The sequence below is a fragment of the Calonectris borealis genome, chromosome 15 (assembly GCF_964195595.1).
Source record: "Calonectris borealis chromosome 15, bCalBor7.hap1.2, whole genome shotgun sequence".
In the NCBI taxonomy this organism is placed as follows: domain Eukaryota; kingdom Metazoa; phylum Chordata; class Aves; order Procellariiformes; family Procellariidae; genus Calonectris; species Calonectris borealis.
This window is the reverse complement of record NC_134326.1, coordinates 21,336,389-21,358,687: the sequence shown is the minus strand read 5'-3', so window position 1 is coordinate 21,358,687 and position 22,299 is coordinate 21,336,389. Positions and strand designations below refer to the sequence as shown.

The following is a 22,299-nucleotide window of genomic DNA, read 5'->3' as shown; positions in this document are numbered from 1 at the left end:
GAAAAATGGAGTGGGACTTAAAGAGGCAGTGATATGCCTCACAGTTAATTTTCTCAAGCTCTCAGGGAAACTGTTTTGACAGGTAAGTGACCAGATAAGTAGAAACTATGGTTTTCCATGAAGAAGATAAGAGAACCAGGGGGGGGTTATTATAACCTTCTGAAATATGCTGAAACTATCTTTAATCTCAACATGATAAAGCTTTATCAGGGTGAGCACTTCACAACTTCATTATAAACAGCAATTTGTTTGAAGCTTCAGGCATGGTATTGAAAACATAACATACCCATGCTGTCCTCTTAGTACTTCTGGCTAATATAATATAAAAATTAGTTAATATAATATTGATCTAATCAAAAGAATGCTTTTTAATTCCACGGTATTTTACATAATAATGGTATGGCTACCGTTTTCCTGAAATAGAGTATGACATTTACAAATGAAAATTAATTTTTGTAGCACCTATAAAATGCTGCATACTCAGTACAAAGCGTTAACCTTGGGTTTCAAACAGATCTTTTACATAATGCAACTTGCTTTATACAATACCTTTATTTCCTGCATTAAATGAGTATTGCTGCTTGATGTTAGTGTCTATCCTTTGTGCAGTGGTCCAAGAGGCTCTGTTCAATTTATTTTCAGGGCCGACAAAATTACACTTGTTAATGATCTCCCATCTAACAGAAAAATTAATGTCTTTAAACTTGCTGGCAAGATTGTACTGATCTGGTAGCCATACAACACTTTCTCAGGAATCCAAACTCTTACTAATCTGGTATCTATATACCATTTACGCAGGAATCCAAGTTCTTATGGACAAATGCTATGCTAAAACATTTATTTAGCACCACATATTCACAAATATACCCAATCCTAACATACCAGGAGATTTCATCCATAAAAAGGATGCAATGCAAACAGCCAATAATTGCAGCACGTGATGGGGAGGACCCTAACAAAAAAAAAACACCAAAAAGCAAACACAGAAATGAGTTTAGGGTCAGTGACTGTACATACAGGTAAAGGAGGAATAGAAGGAAGGAATGAAAGCAGCAGTTCAGACAGCTAACCAGAAGTGACACCGGAGTGGGACAGCAGAGATGATGCTGCACTAGCCCACTCTGAACCTACAGCTCTACCAGATTAGACAGCTCGCTTTCCAGGGAGCAGAAACACCTGATGTCGCTCACAGGATCACTAGGAACTGTCAGGAGAAGTCAGCGTCACATCCAGTCATTGCATTTTTTGCTTGCTGAGTTGTCTCCAAGTGATTAGAAAGAAAGGGATATGAACCCATTCCAAAACAAGAAAAGCTTTCAAAAACATACCACCAAACTTTAGAGTGTGATACATCTGAGAAAAGAACCTTGCCCTGTTGATTACGGATAATGAGGAAAAAAACACGATAGTGCAGCCTAAAAGCCACTGTGGACTGTGTTGTGCTTGGGCTTAGCCTCAGAGCTTCTTATGTGGCATAAATTCCATCCTCTAGAGCATAAATAAATGCTCCTGTAGGGTTATAGAAGCAGAAATATCACTATTCCTGTCTTTTACTATTTTGAGATAAACTATAATAAATTTCAAAATTACTACACTTGAAAGAGAGTATGGCACTTTGCTTTAATGCAGCTCCTAGAAAAAACTTGCAAGTGTTCAAGAACTGGACAGATAAGCCTTCCAGTTCATGTTAGAAAATCCGTATTATTAGATTCCTCAAGTCAGAAAAGTATTAAAAACATTACTTGTTTCAGAGATATAATGGTAATAGCCATTTAAGTCAGTGATATTAAGCTTTATGGTAGACATAGCAATAAAGAGTAGCTGCATCTTGATCTCCTTTCCACACTCTTGAACCCGAAGTAGGGATTTTCTTTTATGTTACAAGCTAGACAGTTTTTCAAAACTCCCTTCTTTTTTTTGGTGAAGCTGTGATTAGGGAGCTTAAAAAAATGCTCACAATTATAGACAGGAACACTCTTCGCTGAGTAAAAAACTGGCTGGACGGCCGAGCCCAGAGAGTTGTGGTGAACGGAGTTAAATCCAGTTGGCGGCCGGTCACGAGCGCTGTTCCCCAGGGCTCAGTATTGGGGCCAGTTCTGTTCAATATCTTTATCAATGATGTGGATGAGGGGATCGAGTGCTCCCTCAGCAAGTTTGCAGATGATACCAAGCTGGGCGGGAGTGTTGATCTGCTGGAGGGTAGGAAGGCTCTGCAGAGGGACCTGGACAGGCTGGATCGATGGGCTGAGGCCAATGTATGAGGTTCAACACGGCCAAGTGCCGGGTCCTGCACTTTGGCCACAACAACCCCAGGCAACGCTACAGGCTTGGGGAAGAGTGGCTGGAAAGCTGCCCGGAGGAAAAGGACCTGGGGGTGCTGGTTGACAGCCAGCTGAACATGAGCCGGCAGTGTTCCCAGGTGGCCAAGAAGGCCAACGGCATCCTGGCCTGTATCAGAACTAGTGTGGCCAGCAGGAGCAGGGAGGTGATCGTGCCCCTGTACTCGGCACTGGTGAGGCCGCACCTCGAATCCTGTGTTCAGTTTTGGGCCCCTCACCACAAGAAGGACATGGGGGTGCTGGAGCGTGTCCAGAGGAGGGCAACGAAGCTGGTGAAGGGCCTGGAGCACAAGTCTGATGGGGAGCGGCTGAGGGAACTGGGGGTGTTCAGCCTGGAGAAGAGGAGGCTGAGGGGAGACCTCATCGCGCTCTACAACTGCCTGAAAGGAGGTTGTAGCGAGGTGGGGGTTGGTCTCTTCTCCCAAGTAACAGCGATAGGACGAGAGGAAACGGCCTCAAGTTGCGCCAAGGGAGGTTTAGACTGGATATTAGGAAAAATTTCTTTACTGAAAGAGTGTCAGGCTGCCCAGGGAAGTGGTTGAGTCACCGTCCCCGGAGGGATTTAAAAGACGTGTAGATGAGGCGCTTAGGGACATGGTTTAGCGGGCATGGTGGTGTTGGGTTGACGATTGGACTCGATCTTAGAGGTCTTTTCCAACCTTAATGATTCTATGATTCTACAAGTTGGACAGAGTACTAGAGAAATTAGGACTCTAAAGTAGTCTCTGCACTTCTGTCTTTTACCAAGGTTGTGTCATCTTGCAGCACTGGCTTACGCTTCAAGTACTGTTACCCCGTAGTGCATAGTGCAGGAACATACACCAGTTTTCAATGAGCCAGGTTTAAGATCAAAACCAGACTGACCACATCATCATCAGTTTGAATAAAATAGCTCCATGCTGCTGTGACTTACTAGCTAGCAATATTTGGTAGCAAACTCACAGGATTTGGCTAATGGAAGAAGATATGAAAGATAGCTATAAAAAAGGATGGGAGAAAGATTAACACTAGAAAAATGCAGGAAAGAAACAGGATGGACAACAGAGATGACAGAGTGAAGAAAGAGTAAAGAAAAAAAAAGAGTGAAAAGTGCAAAATAAAGAAGGTGCTGCAGAGTCAACTACAAGAGATACAGAAATATAAAACAACAGAGAATAAGAAGAGAGATGGAGAAGGGCAAGGGAAAAAAACATGAATCTGAGGGTCAAGTGTTAGATGTCAGGGTGAAAGTGTGGTCCATATTTACAGACCAGACGCAAAAACGAATTACTTCAGGCAGCGCACAGTTGGGGAGGAGAAGGTATTTGCATGGGCCCAGGCATTTTAAGGAAGGACTGCACGGATGTTGGCACAGGGCCTCACAGAGCTTATGCACAAGTGCAAACAAAAAAAATTTCAGGATGACAGATGCTCTGAGGTGGAAGATTTCTGTAAAGCTTTTTCAGTAGCAGAGTTTATAGCCATTACCACAACACATGGCTTCATTGTAATTTTCCATGTGAAAGGAGGCAAACAGAAAAAAAACCAAAACTCTCCCCTTCACTGGACAAGTGAGTCAAGTATAAAAATACTCCCAAGCAAATGACAGCTTTTTAGTTCATCTTTACATGTAACAATGACAGCTGTTTGCATGACTCAGATGGATGATTCAACTGGTGGTGTCCTCTCAGCTCACTCTAGAAAGGAGGGAAGGAGAGAAGCAGTTTATTTTTAAGTATGCCTTGCTAACATTTTGATGAGAAATCCTTTAAAATGCTTTCTTTCCTTGAGAGCTGAGGTCTTATTTAAAGTCAGCTTCAGAGAGAAATAAGAGTAGATAGCTTCCAGGGAATCTAGAGACAAAGCTGGAAGCCTTAAAGAACAGAAAGAACATACTTTAAAAACATTGTGTGACACCATAAGTGCTTAGTCAAGTCTTAAGCAAAGGCCAAGAGTTTGAAAAGGGCTGCAGAGATACATAGTTTTGATAGTTCTGAAACAGCATTATCTAGTGGCTTACTAATTATTTGAGAACCTAGACTCTCAGCAGACTCTGTTCTTCCTCCCCAGTAGCCATTACAGCTTTAAAGGCTGTTCAAATTAGTCAAGAGACTAGCGGGAGGGATGAACAATTCAAGGAGACACTTCCTCACAATTCACTCTGACACTTTCAGAGATATTTTGTCTATTCTCTTGTCATTCAAAATGGATCCAGAGTTAGATGCTGTAATCCAAGATGCTTTAATTCTACTAAGATCTGTTTACCTAGGGCATGAACCAAAATATATTATGAACTAAATCTCTTTCTGGAAGGACATCACCTATCCCTATATTGTTGATGAATATTTCAAATACAGGATTTTAAATGTCAGTACAGAGTTTCCAAAGGGAGAGAGCACTGCCTGAAGGATAATCTATACTAGTGATAGCCCTTTCAGAAATACTAACTTAACCTTGCGTGGAGCAGGAAGGTATCCTATCTGTTTTTCAGAGACACTTAGCTTGAGTATAAAATGGTCAGCAAATGGGCAAAAGTCAGAGAATTGGTCACCAGAAGGAAAAATAAAGGGCAGTTAACTGTTTTTACTTTCTTTAGACCTCATTTCAAAATGGAGGTAGGAAACATCCATTTTCCATTCTCAAAGACTCTTTTCAGCTATAGTAACATATTAAAATTCTTATCTCCGGAAATCATGAAAGTTTGGCCTTGGTTATCACAGTCTATTATTTCCATAGGAGAGTTTAACATGTTATAAGGAATTCCCTCACAGCCTCGTTCTCTGCAAAATACAGCAAAGGAACAGACCGAATACCAGTCATTTCTGAGAGGAAACTAAAACAATATCATAGAATCATAGCATATGTCTACTTTAGTTGATAGCAAGGACAGCAGCTTGTTTTGCTCCTGAATATATCTTTGATGACAAAGAAGCTCTTAGAGAACAAGGTAAATTCATTCTACAAATGACATCTTTATAAAATGTGCATGCAGATTCCTGAAACATTTTTGATGAAAAATACTACAGATTTTTCAACAAGAATAAACAGTAAAACTTACCCAAGCGGGCTTAGATTTAGGCTTAAAACTCTGCATCTTAGACAATGGTTTGAATTAATCGCCTCTAAGTGTGAATAATTTTCATGCAAACAATCTGTGAGAGCCAGTTTTCATCTGGGTAGTTGGTTGGTTTGTTTTAACCTCCAGTTTTTTTACCCTCAGAATCTCAGTAATAGAGACACTAGTGCTTCATACTGTCAAAACTTCTGAAATACTCAAAAATGCCAGTGGATCTTTTCCACTCAAATCTCAAGCACATTAGGATTCCTCTCCCAGAGCAGCCATCCTACTCAACAGAGACAAGCAGAAATCCCAGTGCTCTCCTGGGATAACATTGTCAGAAGTGCCAAACGACTTAGTGGCCTAGTCCACTTACGTGCAGTCATACCCAGGCCAAGTACCAATGCGCTCTCAAGCACCAATCTAGGAGCCTTGCCAATTGTGCAGGAATAAAAGCAGCACCAGTTGGATATTCTTTTTAACACTGGCTGGTAGTTTGCCATTTCATTTGTTAAGTGAGGCTGGCCATGACTTCTAATCTGGCATTTTCTTATTGTTTTTATTATCCAAATTACAGCAGTAGCTCCCACTGCTTCACTTTTGGGAATTTACTATGAATTTTTGAAGCATGCTCTAAGGTTTATCTCTGGAAAACAGTCTTCTTTTTCTTATATTCAGTAGGGTACAAACAAGACTTTAGAGATTAGAAATCCATATATTTTGCTTTGCTTTTCAGAAAGTGAAAGCTGAAAATAAAAATAAAACCATTTATGTAACACGAATGATGAGGCTGAAATGAAGGAGGAGCTATTCCTGTAGCACTCTAGCTTTTCCTATTTGCATACTGTGTGGATGTGAAAGCAAAAGATAATAGAAGCGCCCTTAACTAAGCACAGAATTGAAATCAGCGTCAGATTTACAAGGAGTGATGAACTGGAAGACATAGATGAAAGGCTAGGTAGTTGCTGTGCTCTATGCAGGAATATAAAGGAAGTCACTATCCATCTCCTACCTATGCGGTCTCTGTGCACAGGCCCAGTAAAAAGGATTTGTAGCGTTCAGAAGTGGTAAGCAGGCAAAGGCCTAGCACTGCTGCTGACATATGTAAAGGAGGTGGGAGGAGAAAGAGTTGTACGATCACAGCAGGGTATAAATGCTACACACTTTGAGTTAACACTGCATTTGCCTTGCTAGAAAGCTCAGGAAGGCAGCCATTCCCCCAGATCAGGAGTTCACTCTATAAACAGTGTTTTGGAACAAAAGTGAGCAACAACTCACATTCTCCCTTCCCCCAGAAAGAAATACCTCCCAGGCAGCAAATGAAAATTTGCTTTAAGAAATTCCTTTTTATTTTCCCTCCTGCCATTCCCGCAAATTCTTAACAATGAGCTGTTTACTCTCTGTCGTTGGATTTCATGTGGTTTTCTATAGCACCATACCAGGCGTATTTTCATGTTTTACTGCTGAGTAGAGCAACTTAGTGATCCTTTTAAAAAAGAACAAGTCAGGTCTCCAACATTCTGCACCTTCTTGTGGTATGTCCCCCATGCTTTCTCAAAGTACCTGCAGCCAGTCAATAAGCAGTCCTAAGTACTACTCTGCCAGTAGTACTAGGAGAGTGGGTTAGGTGGTCTTCATTTCTTCCTCAGTTTTTTTTGCACGGTCACATTAGTGCAAGTTACAGTCTAACCTGAGAGGAACAATTCTGCAACTCAGCAGGTGGTGGTAAGCCCTACCATCATAGGGAATGCTATGGAATTCTTCAGCCTTTCAAGGCAGTTGAAGTTGCAAGTAGCACAGCTGCAGTAACTTCAGATCCTGGGTGATAAGTCATTTTGTCTTGCTATTCCACACTTCAGCAATTAAGAAACATCTGCTTCTGAAGCCATGAACACACAGCTAAGAGCCACTGATGTGGTATTCAGGAATCACTATGAGAAAAGGCATCTTAAAAATTCACTTGACTTAGCTTCAAAGATGAGGGAGAGAGTGGAACTTTTCTGGGCAAAGTTCCTGTGACTCACGAGCCTGTTGGCTCAACTGGTTGTAATAAGCTAAATAATTTCTGAAAACTCTGGGTTGAGGAAGTGTTTCTGACTAAAGTTTGAAACAGCTCAGGCTTAGTTCTGTTATGGGGCAACTGAAATTATATTGCTTTTGTAACTCTTGTAGCTGAATACTAAGATGACTAGAATGCTGTTACCCAAGAACATGATGGTCGTGACTGTTTTCATAATCTCTAAATTTAAAATATTTCATTCAATAATACTAAATTGAAAATACTTCAGCTAACTTAGAAAAGGCTATTTCTGAACTGGTTTTATGAGGTCTACGAGAGGAAAGGGAAAGTACACAGGGCCCAAGAGAAGTCAAACTCTGTGCAAGTGCTGTTTTTTCAATAAATGTAGCTGAAGTTTCCTTCTAGTCTGAGCAAAATACTCTTAACAAGGGCAGCATACTGAGAAGGCACAGAGATTGTCAACAAAAAAAGACCCCATACTGACATGGATGTTTTAATTTTAGTTCTACAACTGACCACATCAATTGTGGTGATAAAGATTATTGTATTATAAAATTTGTATTGTTCAGCAGCCCTTGCAAAGATGACAGTCCCCAGTGAGCTGGCTTCTGCATGATCAAACACATAGAAGTGTTTCCACCCCAAGAAGTTTATGATCTAAACACATTCCAGAATTAAACAACCTGTCAATTGAACTGAATAAGCACAAACAATTCATTCAATCTTGTCAGTGAAGAAACTGGCACAGTTGTAAACTTTAATTTTCATACTGGAAAAATTCTGAGTCAGTTTTACATAAACATTGGAGATTAGAATGATGTCTATACAAACAAAAAACTACCTGTTTATTCTGTGAATTACTTATTGTGAGGAGATACAGGGAGTTTATGATGGAAAAAGAAAACACAGTTCACAACATATTTAAATTTATAGTTCAGCATATAGAGAAAAATAGGAGCTATCAAAGATCACTTCATTGGATATTACAGATACTGTCCAAAATATTCCATAGAGGGAATGGCACCACTGTTTTCACAGAAATATTTTATGCTTGTATCCACAGAATCTGCAGGGAGAAAGAGTGATATAAAATAGTTTCACAGACTAAGAGAATACCCAATTCACTGTGACTTGAAGGCAAATACAGGTCATCTTACAGAGATAAATATCTCAACATGGGTTCATTTATCTTTTCAAAAAGAGAAAAAGGAAAAAAGAAAATGCGATCTTGACTAGATTGGACGGTTGCAATAATCTATCCAGCTCCTTTGGGATAGAGAATACGATATTTTTACTTTATTGATGAAAAACATATTTAGAGTATTTTTCTCTTTAGCAACCTTCTGTTCTCCTCCTTGCTCCTGCCTCTCCTTAAAATCAAATATTTTAAGTTTTGAATTTGGAGAATGGAATCACGTAACTAATCAATCAGCCTGAGATCTCATCATTCTGAACATTACCTCATACGAATCTCGGTGATTGTGCCTGCAGGGCTACCACTGCTTTCTGAAAAGATTACATGGACCAAAAGAAACCACTTTGTTTTGCCCTCTGGCTTTCTATGTGAAACAAGTGTCATGGCGAAATGCTGACAAAATCCTCTCATGTTTTCTAGCTTTGAAAAACTGCAGCACAATGCTACTGTTGGAAGCACACAAGCAAAATACATATAGGTTTGGTTTGTTTTGTTGGTTGTTTTAAATAAGCTGCATTACAATACTTACAAAATCTGAGCAGAGAACAGAATTGTTCCCTTCTGCACAGAAATAAGGACAGGGGAAAGGAGAAATCTTATAGATGTTTTGTTGTATTTACCCTATATATGAACGCATATGTAACAGGTTTCAGCTATGCAGGACAATAAAGGTTGAAATTCATCCTTGTGCAGCATGAGACACTAGTGTCCAGGAGATGTTTTGAAAGTTTAGATGTTTTCCATGCTTTAGATATGTCCTACACACTGAATTACACTAACTGTTACAAATTCTTTTCCTACTTTACTCCTGCACCCTGTATTAGAGCACTATCCAAGGGAACAGGGCAAACTGCTTCCCAAATAAACTTGCAACAGCACATGATCGCTCAGTGCTCAGTGGATGCTCTGTTTTAAACCAAGCTTTTGCCATCTGTTCCTCTGCTAATTATGAATGCTACAGATATCCACAACTACACTGAAAGGAAAAAAAGTGATTAAAGCACATGTATTGTTTCTAAAATGCATCTTAGTTGTTCATCTCAAATTAAAACCAATACCACCCGCCACACAAGCCACACAGTAGGAAGATCACATAAGGGCAGATGTTCATAGCTTCTCATCTGGCAATAAGCCAGCAGTGATTGCTTGGAGTCCAAAATGTATTGTGAATACTCAGCAAGACAATCTTTACAGCTGTGCCCAGAATCACACGTATTTCTTAGGTGGGGGTTACCAGGAGCTTTGCTCACAAGAACACTTGCTGTCCAGATCAGGATCATGCAGGATACTGATCAGCAGCTAACCAACTTTCAGTTGTATACTCTCTAAAACCCTTCCTGCTCTCCCCTTCCTCTAACCCTAACACCATCATCAACCTACCTTTTTAGAATCCTCTCTAATGAAGCAGAACATGTTTTTCCTTATCCACCTCCTTCCCATTCTGTCTGTGTTTATAAATTCATTACCTAGGTACCCACACAGACACACGTCATGTTCTTCATTTCCTCTTTCTGCCAGGCATCTTCCATGAGGAGACGTCTCTGGGCTTTAGAAAAGCTTGTTCCAACCATGATTTCTCACCTAATGGAGCATGTCTCCATCTCAGCCATGACTCCTCTGGCTGGATCTGCTAAATTATCCAGCATTTATTTGCCTGACACAAATTGTATGTTTCGGGGTTTTTTGTTTTGTTTTTGGTTTGGTTTTTTTTTTTTTGGTTTTCGGGGTTTTTTTTTTTTCCCATTTGCTTGCACCTGTAGTTTCTCTTTTTAAGGAATGAAGGAATGACTGAAGAAAACACATTTATTCCATCATTGCAGTTTCAGCTAATTTCAGGAAGCTTCAGCTTTAAAATCAACCATGCCCTAAGGCTTCAGCTTGGTATCTTATTTTATATCTACATATCTCCTTACTGAGTTCAAATTTTATGGACGATCTTGCATCATTCCAGATGGAACTGCACCATCCCTGATATACCAGTAATGGTTTTGCAATGATGGAGGTTTCAAAATTGCTTCCTGTTTGCAACTTCTTTCTTTGCTAATGAAAACTACAGCCGTGCTGAGCACACGCCACATCTATCTCTATTTGTACTGTATTACAGTACTGTAATACAATATTGCTCATTCTTGATTACATAGGGCCATATTCTGCCATTAAACCATGGACGGAGAATCTCAACAGCAACTAATGCTAAGGTTCTGCAGTTACTTAAAAAAATACTGATAGCAGAATACAGCCCATAAAAAGTTGTTTGGATTTTTTTTTTTCCTTTACATACAGAGATGGGACTATTTGTGATGGCAGATGTTGCTTTAGAAGTGGAAGTTTCAATATATTTTAAAATGGTTCTAAAATTGTTTATATTATCTTTTTATGAATGCTCAAAAATTGTCCATTTATACCCACTAAAGTTTCTTGTACTTATGTTCAGTCTTCTTTGATCTTTTACAAGGCATTGCACCTGTATAGGAAATGCTTACTCACAATCTCTAACAGCACTATCTCTGGGGTGGCAGGGGGGAAATTACCTTTCATCTCAGGTTATAAGATGTTCATTACAAGTCACAAAATCTTTGCTCTCCCAATCATTTTAACATTTACTAAGATAAGACACATGCATAAGACACAAAGCACCACTTCATGAGAGGAGCCAAAGGATTTATAGAAAGAAAAGGAGACTAGATATAAAAATAGACATTTGTGTCACATAAGGATCATCATTTCAGTCCATCTTGCCTCGTATTCCAATGAAAATAAACCATTAAGCGACTTGTTATATCCAGCTTAACTTTGTTATATAAGCATGAGGAGACTAATAAATCTGTGGCCGCTGATCTGAATTACTATATACCTCCTTATGAGCAAATATATCTGGTTTACCAGTTTCCTTCATCCTGGAGAACTGAGTTATATGCATAACTGACAGTTGTGCAGTATTTTTCCAGTTTATATTTATTCTAATTAAATGTGACATGATTTCTTTTTTGATGCTGTTGTCCTGAGTGAACCACAATGTGGAGATTCATGGTTGTGTTTAAGGAATATGGCAGGCAATTCTGTATTTAAATCACTAATTATCCTGTGCCTATAGATAGGAAATACCTAGTCCCCCTTCAATATGATATCAAACGAGAGGTGTACCTATCTAGTATTAAATAAATAAATAAATAAATAAATAATGTCTAGCTATCATCAAAAAGATTGGTTATCCTGGCTTCACTGAGAAAATAATGGACAAAATTTATCCCTTATATACCTTGAGTGAAGCTTATGTTATCAAACAAGAAATTAATTTGACCCAATAAACACTGCTGTCAGATAGTGGCACATATATCCAAAGGAAGAATACAGACCTGTTAAGCTTTGTCTTTCTGTATTCCAACGCAGTACGTAGCTCAGTAGGAGAGCGTTGTCCTGGGACTGACATGACATAAATTTTGTTGTTAGACCTGGCACTAGCTTGATGGGTAACTCTGAACTAGCTTTATCCTCTGCTTCCACATCTATCTAATCTAGATATACATCTCCGTACGCCTAACCACATCAGAAAAGTGCTTTGAGACATAGCAAAGAATGCCACAAAAAGCTTAGGTATTCTTAAACGAGATGAAGAAGTCTTCACCCGCTCTGTGCAGTCTGGCACCCCAAGAGCAGGTTCAGCACTGGAAAGCTCCAAACAGGATGGGCCCCGCTGCGCCTACTGCCGCAGATTAACACACTCAGCAAAACTCCCGTAAGAGCAAGGAGTACAAGTGCTTACAGTATATTAGATATTAGCTCATACGCAAATACCGGAAGACTAACAGAGTTCTCCTGGAAATCATTGTTCAAAGTACAAGAGACTTGGATAAAGTGACCGTATCTCAAATGAAATTGTATTACACACCTGAATTTTCTGATTGGACAGTTTCAAGATAACCTGCATAGACAGACAAGTATCACTACCTCTATCAATCCCAGCGTTAGCCAGAATTCAACTGTAAGCCATGATATATTGAAACCTTTTTGGAAAACTAGTCTGAATATAGTTACTCTAACAGTACTTTTTAATAAAGTATTTTTCTATCTGCCCAGGAGAAAACAACCAGTGAAGTGGATATATGACACTAAGTTCATGAAGAAGACAGCTAAGATCACAGAATTAATTGATGCCCCCTTGTACCTATTTAATGAGAATGATTTTCTGTTACCCTGGATTACAAAGCAAGCTACAGAAGTGACAGATAAAGACCAATCTATTCCCTGCCAAAACCTCTATTCGGTAGCTTAGCAATTTATCTGTAAACTGAATTTTGAGTCATATCTTAGCCTTGAAACTCATTAGACATTAGATGTTCAGTCTAAACGTGTAATTCAGTTTTAGCTGCCAACCTGCAACAGCAAATCCACCAATGATAACTGCTGGAGTTATCTACCTGATGACAGGCTACTTACATAGAGTTAAGACTTGGTACCTTAGCAGGAGAAAGTTGAAACAGAGTTAAGTGTTGGAAATACAGAAATTCACACTGGAGGCAGCAGCATTACTTTAACTTTGCTCTATGTCAACTCCACTTTCTTGTTTTGGTTGGAATCTATAAAATGTGTACTTTGTGGACTGTAAATGTTTGATTTTCAGATAGTTTGATTCTTCCAGGGACTTCGAGGGAGCTGCTTCTATTTACACTGGCCAGACACCTGATCTTTCAGCCTTTTCCAATTACACGACGTCCTCCAAAAGCCAAGAACAACTGTTTAATCTAACTGGTCTTTCATGTACAGTTGTTCTTTGTCTAAGAGGACAGGAAGATGAGCAATATGAGAATCAAACGCAGGCCTCACTAAAGTCTTTGAGAATTTAGTCATCAGCTTCAACATAACCAAGACTTCACTACAGCTATTTTGGACAAATCTCATTTTCGGCTACACAAGAAAAGAAATAATCAAACAGCCCTTGAATAAACAGATGTTATCTAAAAGAAAAGAGTTTTCATACCCTAGATGTAATATTTGACCTCCTTTTCTCTCATGAAGTCCTACCTCTTGTAAAAGCAGCTCAGCTGCCCCACCCCAAATTCAGAGTCTCGTATTTTATCCACAAAAAATGCACACATTGTTAGAAATTACATATTTCTAGCCTCCTATATTATGGTTAAAACCATAAATATAGAGCAAACAGTTAAAATATCTGAGACAAAAAAGGTAATAATCTCCCTGATGTTCAATACATGGTATCATAACTAAGCTCTAACTTTTGGCACTTGAGAATAATGAGCCTGGTTTTCTCAACCTTAATCCTGGACAGTTTACCTGAAGTAAAACTAGTATTGTTTACCCATCGATACTTGAGCCTTATAACAGTGGTTACACTAACAGACATCAGAACTCAGCCTCCTATGACTATTTTCAATTCACCCATTTTATACTACACTAACGTGGTTTGACATGACGCATGGCTCATTTGTGTGTGGTTTTCTCCCCTCTTTTTTCCCTTTTACAAGAGTGAGTTTCGACAAATATATAAACAAAATCTATCCCACAATTGCGTACCAGGTTTTGATTTGCTGTTTTTTCCATTCCACACACACAAAGGTGCTAACATTGCAATACATCAAAACTGGCTCTTCCACATTTTTATTCATTTTTAACCTCATGCTCCTAAGAAACAAAAGATTTCTCTTTTGTCCTTATAAAGATGCAGCATGCTCTTCACATCCTTTATTTCCTATAGCTACTGCTGCAACTCTTAAAACATACAGTCTACATCCAGAAACATAAGGGAAGACTCACCTCCCAGGAATCTGACAAAATTACAGTTCAAATTTGTAATAAAGCAAACCCCTACGAAAAAGAAATCCTATAAAATTGGGAGGGCGGGGGAGCAGTAGAATCCAAGAATGGTTACTCTAAAAACCTGTAAAACATATTAGTGAAAACTTCAAATCTACAGAATTCCATTATAATTTGAAACATGTAATACAGAAACTAACACACTAATTTTCTACTGACCTATTTAGCTTTGGAGTCTTAGGTAAGTCCTAGGGAAGCTGGATAAGTGTCAGTTAATTACAAAAAGCTGGCGCTCTGTACCTTCCAAGTTAATTATTCTGACATAAATGCCATTATTTTTCCCCTTGCCCACTGCAGAAAGAAAGTGTCAAGTTTGAGAAGGGCATTTTTAGTAAGCATATCTCTTCTGTTTGTAAGATGCTGATTACGAATTACATTTGCACAGATTCAGTCTCATGTTTTGCTATTCTTTTAAACTTCATGCAGCTTTGGCAAGTACATCTCAGCTGTACTTTTCAATCACATTTATATTCCAGCCTTGTTCCTTTGTTGAGCAAGGATTGCCCTAAGAGACAACGTATGCTAAGAGTGTCTGGGTAGACGTATAAATCACATGTCAACTTTGTTGTCCTTCAGTCCAGATCCACTGGAATCCATACACACAATCTTCACCCTCAGTTAAATCTCAAGGGGGGCCTGGAATGATAATCTCCTGGGAAGCAAGCCTGAGGTGCCTGTGACCGATCACATAACCCAGCCACTTTACTGACTGGGTACATCCGTTACCTAGCTAGTAGGTATTCTTCAAGTGTACTGTAATCTTCCTTATGACTGTCTTCATTACTACATAATTAGCAAGGCCTCAGTGGTTTCTCCAAGAATATATGTATTGATCACTGAATCACAGAAAAACCTGTGCTTACATTTGAGGTGAAGAAAGTAGAAAATGTGATGTTCCGGTAATAAATTGTTGGCAGAAAAATACTTTATTCTGCCTGTAGATCTAAAGACAACATAGAAAAAGAAAACACAATCCCAAACAGCTAAGAAGCTAAGTAGCTTCCCCTACTGTGTCAGGCGGTATCTTGAAATTGGCTGAGTCCTTGGTAGTGAGATCACACTGAAGGCATGTACCTGCCAGGGAAGAGACAGCAGAAAGAACCCAGTCTATACAAATGGACTGTAAGCTCAAAAATCCCAGAGGCTCAGGGGATACTTGGGTATTGCAGATCAGGTTCCACCACACTAGAAGCTGTATGGATAAGGAGCAAGACAACCATCTGCAAGGGGCTTTAAACTCGATGAACAGAAACGTGATATAAAACTCCAAGGCCTCTAGAATTCAGGTTCTTTTATTACAGTTTGCTACATCATCATCTTTTTTGTTAACATATAAGCTACATATTGAAACTGAAGTGCTCATTAAGATAATTTTTTAAAACAAAACTCTGGGTGGAGTAATAACTTTACTCCTAAATTCAGGAATAAGGTTATTTTTGCCACCCATTATCTACTTATTTCTTTATCTCAACTTCACGCAAGACAGCTTTTGCTGTCCCTCTCTCAATAAACGTTCTGAAGCAAATCTACTCTTACACAATTAGCTTTGTATGAGTAAACTAATATAGTATGTTATTTTAAAACAGGCTCTTTTCCCCTATGATGCTGGAAGCCCTTTGGCTCACCAACTCCATAAAAATTTGTCTTTCCTGAATTTCAGTGATCAGAAGTGCTCACAATATTCCTAATTAAGTATTCTCTCCTATATATCGTACAATTTTATTTCTTCAACAGAACCAGAAATCTTTAATTTTATGTATTTCTACAATATATTTGCTCTCCTCAGATTAGCATTACTTTCATGACTTAGCATAACTCTGCAAATCAATAAAAGTACACAGGTTTTCCCTCTCATCTATTTTAAGCTGAGCTGCCAGAACCCAGAATAAATCCGTGTTAGCTCTCAATTCCATGACCTTCTACTTAGTACTTTTAAATTTCATTTCATTTCTATTACTTGAGTCCTCAAGGTCTTCCAATTCTGCCTGCTTGGTATTCCAACTCTTCTCGGTATTGGTCATGTTTTCCAACTCTCTGCTATCAAGTTTCACCACCACACTTCTAATTTTGGGCTAAACAAATCAGCGAAAGGAAGTGCAACAAGGGGAAAAGCAGTGCAGAAGTGTGAAGAGCCAGCCCAAAGTCCAACAATCCATCAGTGGCAAAGCTGGAACAATACAGGTCCCCCAGTTCCTAGCCCTGTATTTGCTTTATCACCTAACACTGCACTTCTGATCAGCTGTGAGGAGGAACTCATAGGTTCAGAAAGGTGATGTACATGAATAACTGTCAAAATTGTCTCTTCAGTGGATCATGTCAGGGGATGGTAGTCTATGACCAACCTGGGAAATCTAACATCTATTCTAATCTACTTATATATACCTATTCATACTGCTGATAGTTATATGCAACTATTTATCCACAATAAGTCTGAAAATGTATATGCACAGATGATGACATTTCATGCCTTGCTTCTTAGGCATGCACAGCCTCACAGCATTTCCAGGCATATAATGTATGGGGGCTTTAACACAATAGCCTGAACTAAAACTCTGTAAGCAATAAAATCTAGAGAAACAGCTTAGTTAATGCTCAGAACGTGGTCTGGCAGCCTGCAATACATAAACACGCACACTGAAACCAAGATTCTTACCTTTCAACTTCATAGAAACTCCTTGCATGGTTTGTACTAGATCCTCTAAGTTCATTTTACTTTTTTCTTCCTTTTTGCAGTTTAATCCATAGCTAGTTGAACTTATTACCTTTTTATATATAAGCATTAATAATGTAATAGACATAACTCCAAGTAGAAGTAATAGAATTAGTCTGTTCATATAATTTTGATTAAGGACAGGCCTAACACTAAGAGGACACTTATTCTATGCCTTCTGTGCCAAGTCTCTATGAACACAATGAGATGCTGCAGTGTGACCTATTACAATAATGCGTATGGCTATTCACATAATAAATGCTTTCTAAGACTCATAAGAATTCACTTCACATTCAGGTGTCGAATTTGCGCTGAAGCTCCTCTTAAGCCAAAGGATCTCTCTCAACAGATTTGATCGAGGCCTTAACATTTGTGTTCATAATATCAAAAGGTCTAATTTGACTCTCATATCCTTGATGTCTGCTTTTCCAAGCTTCAAATCTGTACAAAGGAAATAGCTGTAGGTCCTTCTTACAGACTCCACCTTGCTTACTTTTTCTTTTTCTAGTAATAATTATATTGATTTAGTTTTTATTTTTTAGATACTTACTAAACTAGACCTAGTCAGTTACTTAAGTATGCATCAAGCCACATTCAATATATGGATTAGGTAAATAAAATTCCATATTACCGCAGGTCCTGAGCTCTGTCCTTTCTTTTTTACAGCTTCAACACACAGTTGTGAGGAAGAAAAACACTATTATGCCCAGCTATAAAATGGGACTTTAGACAGTGCTAAGATTTTGTCACTGGTCAGACAGAAAGCCCATGGCAGGCAAGGAAAAAGGGGTGGAAGACAGACAGGAATATCAAGTTCAGATCATACTGAAAGCTTATTTATACATCAGACATTACACCATTATTGATACTGGACAACTGGACAACATACAAAATTTTCAACAGCATGTGCTTCACAACAGATCAGTCACATTGGTCTTACTATTCATTTACAGGTTCTGCTTGTTTTTAAAAATGGAGCACTTGAATATTCTACAAATTGTGTTCAAATCACGTGAAAAGATTGTATTGTAAAGTATTGTTTTAAACAGATCCCTTGAGGCCTTTTGAAAATGTTGACAGGGCATCATTTCACACTATGAAATTCAGTCAGACTTAAAAATTTAGCCTGATTATGTGGATGTAATGCAGACTTCAAATGAGGTGTACTTCTGTGCTCTTTTCACAGAAGAGTAATGACTGCTGGGCCATTAAGTGCAACTACCATGCTGTCTTTGCCCAAAAGAAATATGGGTCATACTAAAAAAAACAATCAATAGCTGTCTTCTCAAATCAGGCCATATTGGACCATAGCTCAATAAGGCTGACCAACCAATTGATTTTGAAAAGAATAACGGAGAAAGTTTAGAGAAGCCCAATTTAAAATTTTATATTCAATTATATATCATCTGTAAAAAAAACCATCCAGTACTGCCACATTATGACAGATTTATACGCACACATGTGTGCACACATTTGTGCTGCATGCACATACAAAGTTTAAAGTGTCCACTCCCAAAACAATCAAATCTTAGCTCCATAAACACTGCTCCTTAGGTGCAGTGTTTCTCCTACTGTACATAAGGCCATAGTTATGTAAATATTTGTGCTATTGTATTTATATAACATGACATAAAATTCAGAAAGCTACTACAGGTAATTATGATCATTACTGCAACCTTGCTTCTGCTGATTTACAGGGTACGAAGTAGGCCTTCTGCTCTGTAGTAGCTGTAGTGTCAGACCCAAGAAAGTTTTACCTGCAAGTTCAACACCACTTCTATAGTCCAGCCTCCTGTGCAAAGCCCACATTGCGAACCTCATCTAGTAACAATGGATATATAGTTACAGTTTGGGAACAAAGGGAAGATGGGAAGATAGTTTCCCTACAATTCAACAATTATGAATGAAATGCTAGTCTACCCCATACATACAGTTAATACTGTTATGGCTGCATCTCACCAGGCAGTCTTTTAACAAATGTTTTAACAATCTATCCCCGACAACACAGCCATGAAGCAAGGACCAGATTTCATCTAATGACATCTCTGCATGCAAGAAACGTGCTGTCTGTACTATACCTACTACATTTGTAGCAACTCTACCTATGCATGTCTTCATCTGTGGACACAGAACCTCTCACAGAAGATTATGATACACTAAATCACTTTGGTTGAAGACAAGTTATTAAGAGCTTAATTACATATGCAAGCTTTTTATGTTTTCTTTTTGGAAAAAGCTTAGTAGGAGACGATTAGTAGTCTCTGTTAATTCGCCCCATAAAAGATTTCACGGATAATCATATGCATTCGTAACATGCTAGTTTTGAAGTAATTAAATAGAACCACTAAGACAGCTCGTAGAAAGATACCTAAACTTTGCATGAACTTTATACTATTTGCTTTTGCTTGGCAGAGGACTGGTTAAGAGGTTTTTTCCCCCATAAAATGATTCTTTCTATAGAAAAGAGTTTTGAGGCTTTACGGTTTTTGTTAGCATTTTCAGAAAGTCTAAAAAAGCATTTTCAGTTGTGAAGCCTTAAAACATGAAAGTGGTAGTCTTCACGAACATCTTCCATAGGAAGAGGAATAATTTCTCTGACAATTGCACTTGTGAGATTGGGGAAAGGGGATGAGAAGAGAAGTTGCAAGGACTCCAGGCTTCAAAAGAAAAAAAACAAACCCAAACAAAACTGCATAAAATTAAATAAAAACTTTAAGCTCAAGAAGTGTGATTAATACAAGACCTCATTTTGGAAGGAGACTGTTGAAAGATGTCCCTTGCTATAAATCTGTCCCTAGCTAAAAGTGTTTTTGGATTAATTTGTCAGTCCTTCATTCAATTTACCATTTTCAAATGCTGCCAAATTCTCACATCAAGTTAGATGTAGAAATTAACAAGTGAAATCCTTAACCTGCATTCCCCAGGAGACTAAACCAGATACTAACAAAGATTCCCTTGGAGCCTGGTAAAGATCTATGAATCTATATTAACTGTAGAATCCCCTTAATAAAACAGTAGTTACTGTACAAGCAGAGGTTTTTCCAGACACCTATTATACGAGAGCTTCAACAGTCCCTGTAGGTGGATGTCATCACAGTAACTGCACACAAATACACATTCTGACATATCTGTTAATACCATTGTTAAGGCCATACTTTGTTATATTGAGGTTCAGAGCAGCATGATTTCTCAGACACAGAGACAACCACAACCAGCGAAAAATGTAGAGAGAACAAGCTAGGCAGAGACTAGTCACATTTACCTGTAATACTTTGACTTCCTCTTTGCAAAGTAAGATACAGTGTTAAGACTACAGAGACAAATGCATGGCATCAAAGTTTAACTTGTTAATATACTATAAAACACCAGAGCTTCCTAAACAAACAAACAAAAAAATTCTTACAGAATAGTACTAGCAGAACTGCTAGCCAGCTCTACTCTTCCCTTTGCTAGAGTCACGCTGCAGCCACAGCGCGCAAATCCCACGCAATAAATAACACTTAACCTCAATGTGCTCATGATCAACATTAACAGTAATGTTTCCCTTGCCCAGCCTTGGGCAGACTGCAGCAGGGTTTTCTGTGTGTACTCCAAGAAAGCTTTTTCAACGTATAGACAACAGAGGCAAAAGGAGCTCTGTAAATATTACATTTACCATAAATGTTGCATTTCCCTTTCTCCAGTCATTGACTTAATACACGCAATTGTATTCAAACTAGGGGAATTCAAGGATTAATTTTAAGCTTAAGAAAGTGATTTGTTTTGTACAGATACATGTCATAACACATCTTGAAGTTACCCCTATTTTCCAGACTGAAAATAAAAGAGTCAAAGTGTTGCTTCCTCCAACCCTATACCAGCCTCAAAGATCTCCACGAGCAGAATTGACAATAAAATGTTTTCCACCAAATCTGCAGGCAAAAAAAGCTTCACTGTTTACCACCTTGTGGCTTGAACCGGTAAATATTCCCTTCTTACACACACACCCCGTCTCATCATTTTACAGTTAACTAGCCTCTTAAGCAGCAGGCACAGAAACTTCACTCAAAGTTCCTCCCCAAAGGAAAATTGAAGACCGTATGCCTTCAGTGAGACTGACAGCGAGCCCAAGCTGCCCCGACTGACGGGGTAATCGAGAATGCCAGGACTGTCTGTCCAGCTTCCAAACAGCTCTGGATATCCTTCATACAAGCAGCAACCGGTTGCCCAAGCTGCATCTCTCTTCCACCCACATCTTGTAAAAGCCAGCAGCCACCCCTTGAAAGGATGCTACGGTCAAATGGAACAAACAAGAAGTACGCGGTAAACGAAGAAGTACTTACATCCCGGAATTTGTTCCAGTACTTGTCTTTATCATACTGCGAAACGGTGCTCAGCCATTTGTCGTTGTCCAGGAAATTGCCATGATTGCTAGTACTCGTGATGATTTCAGGATGCCGGCTCTCCACTTGCAGGAAGCACCAGGCAGCGATTACCAGCACCCCCGACATCTGCAAGGAGAGGAGCGGAGGGGAGCGGAGCGGCGAGGCGGCAGCGGCCGCGGCTTTCTCGGGCAGGGAAGTTTGAGGGGACCCAAGTTCGGGCTCGCCTCCCCTCGCCAACTTCTGGCTGCGGAGCTGCCAGGTCCGCCAGACCCACCCTACCCGCCCGGCCTGGAGGGGCGGGGAACAGCAGCAGCAGTAATAATAATAAAAATAAAACAGGTCACCTGGGGCCGGGCAGAGACACCAGCCAGGGGAAAATACAGCCTTACGAAACCCCAACAAAGCCTCCCGCGGGAGCAGCCAGCGCTGGCTCCGCGAAGTCTGGCTGCCAGGGCGGAGAGGAAGCCCCTACCTCCGGGCTGCGAGCACCGTGCGCGCCGCCACCTTCTCCTCCTCCTCTCCTTTGTGCGGCTGCCGCTGCTGGGGCGGCAGGTCGGAGAGCCGGCGAGCCCCGCGTAGGCGCCGTCAGCGGCTCCGGCTGTGTGTGCGCGGCGCCGGGGCGTGCGTGCGCCGGCAGCCGAGGTCTGGCGCCATCTACCCGCCGCGCGCGGCGGCGGGGGCGGAGCGCGGCTCCAGCGCTGGCGGCGCCCGCCTGAGGTAAAGGGCGCGGCGAGGCGCCGCTCGCGCGCCCAACGGTCGCCCTAACGGTCTCGGTGAAGCGCGGAGGATCCCCCCCTCCCGC

At 39.9% G+C, this 22,299-nt stretch overlaps 1 protein-coding gene across 1 annotated transcript in view; it reads right to left on the bottom strand.

Moving 5' to 3' along the window:
• Positions 1-22,097, bottom strand: part of SPOCK1 (SPARC (osteonectin), cwcv and kazal like domains proteoglycan 1) — a 318,418-nt gene extending 296,321 nt beyond the window's left edge. Inside the window, exons 1-2 of the mRNA XM_075164638.1 lie at positions 21,970-22,097; positions 21,456-21,623 (exon numbers count right to left, since the gene is read on the bottom strand). Of these exons, the coding sequence (XP_075020739.1) occupies positions 21,456-21,623 (168 nt within the window). The 5' untranslated portion in view covers positions 21,970-22,097. The remainder of the gene's footprint in view (positions 1-21,455; positions 21,624-21,969) is intronic.
• Positions 22,098-22,299: the final 202 nt, after the last annotated feature.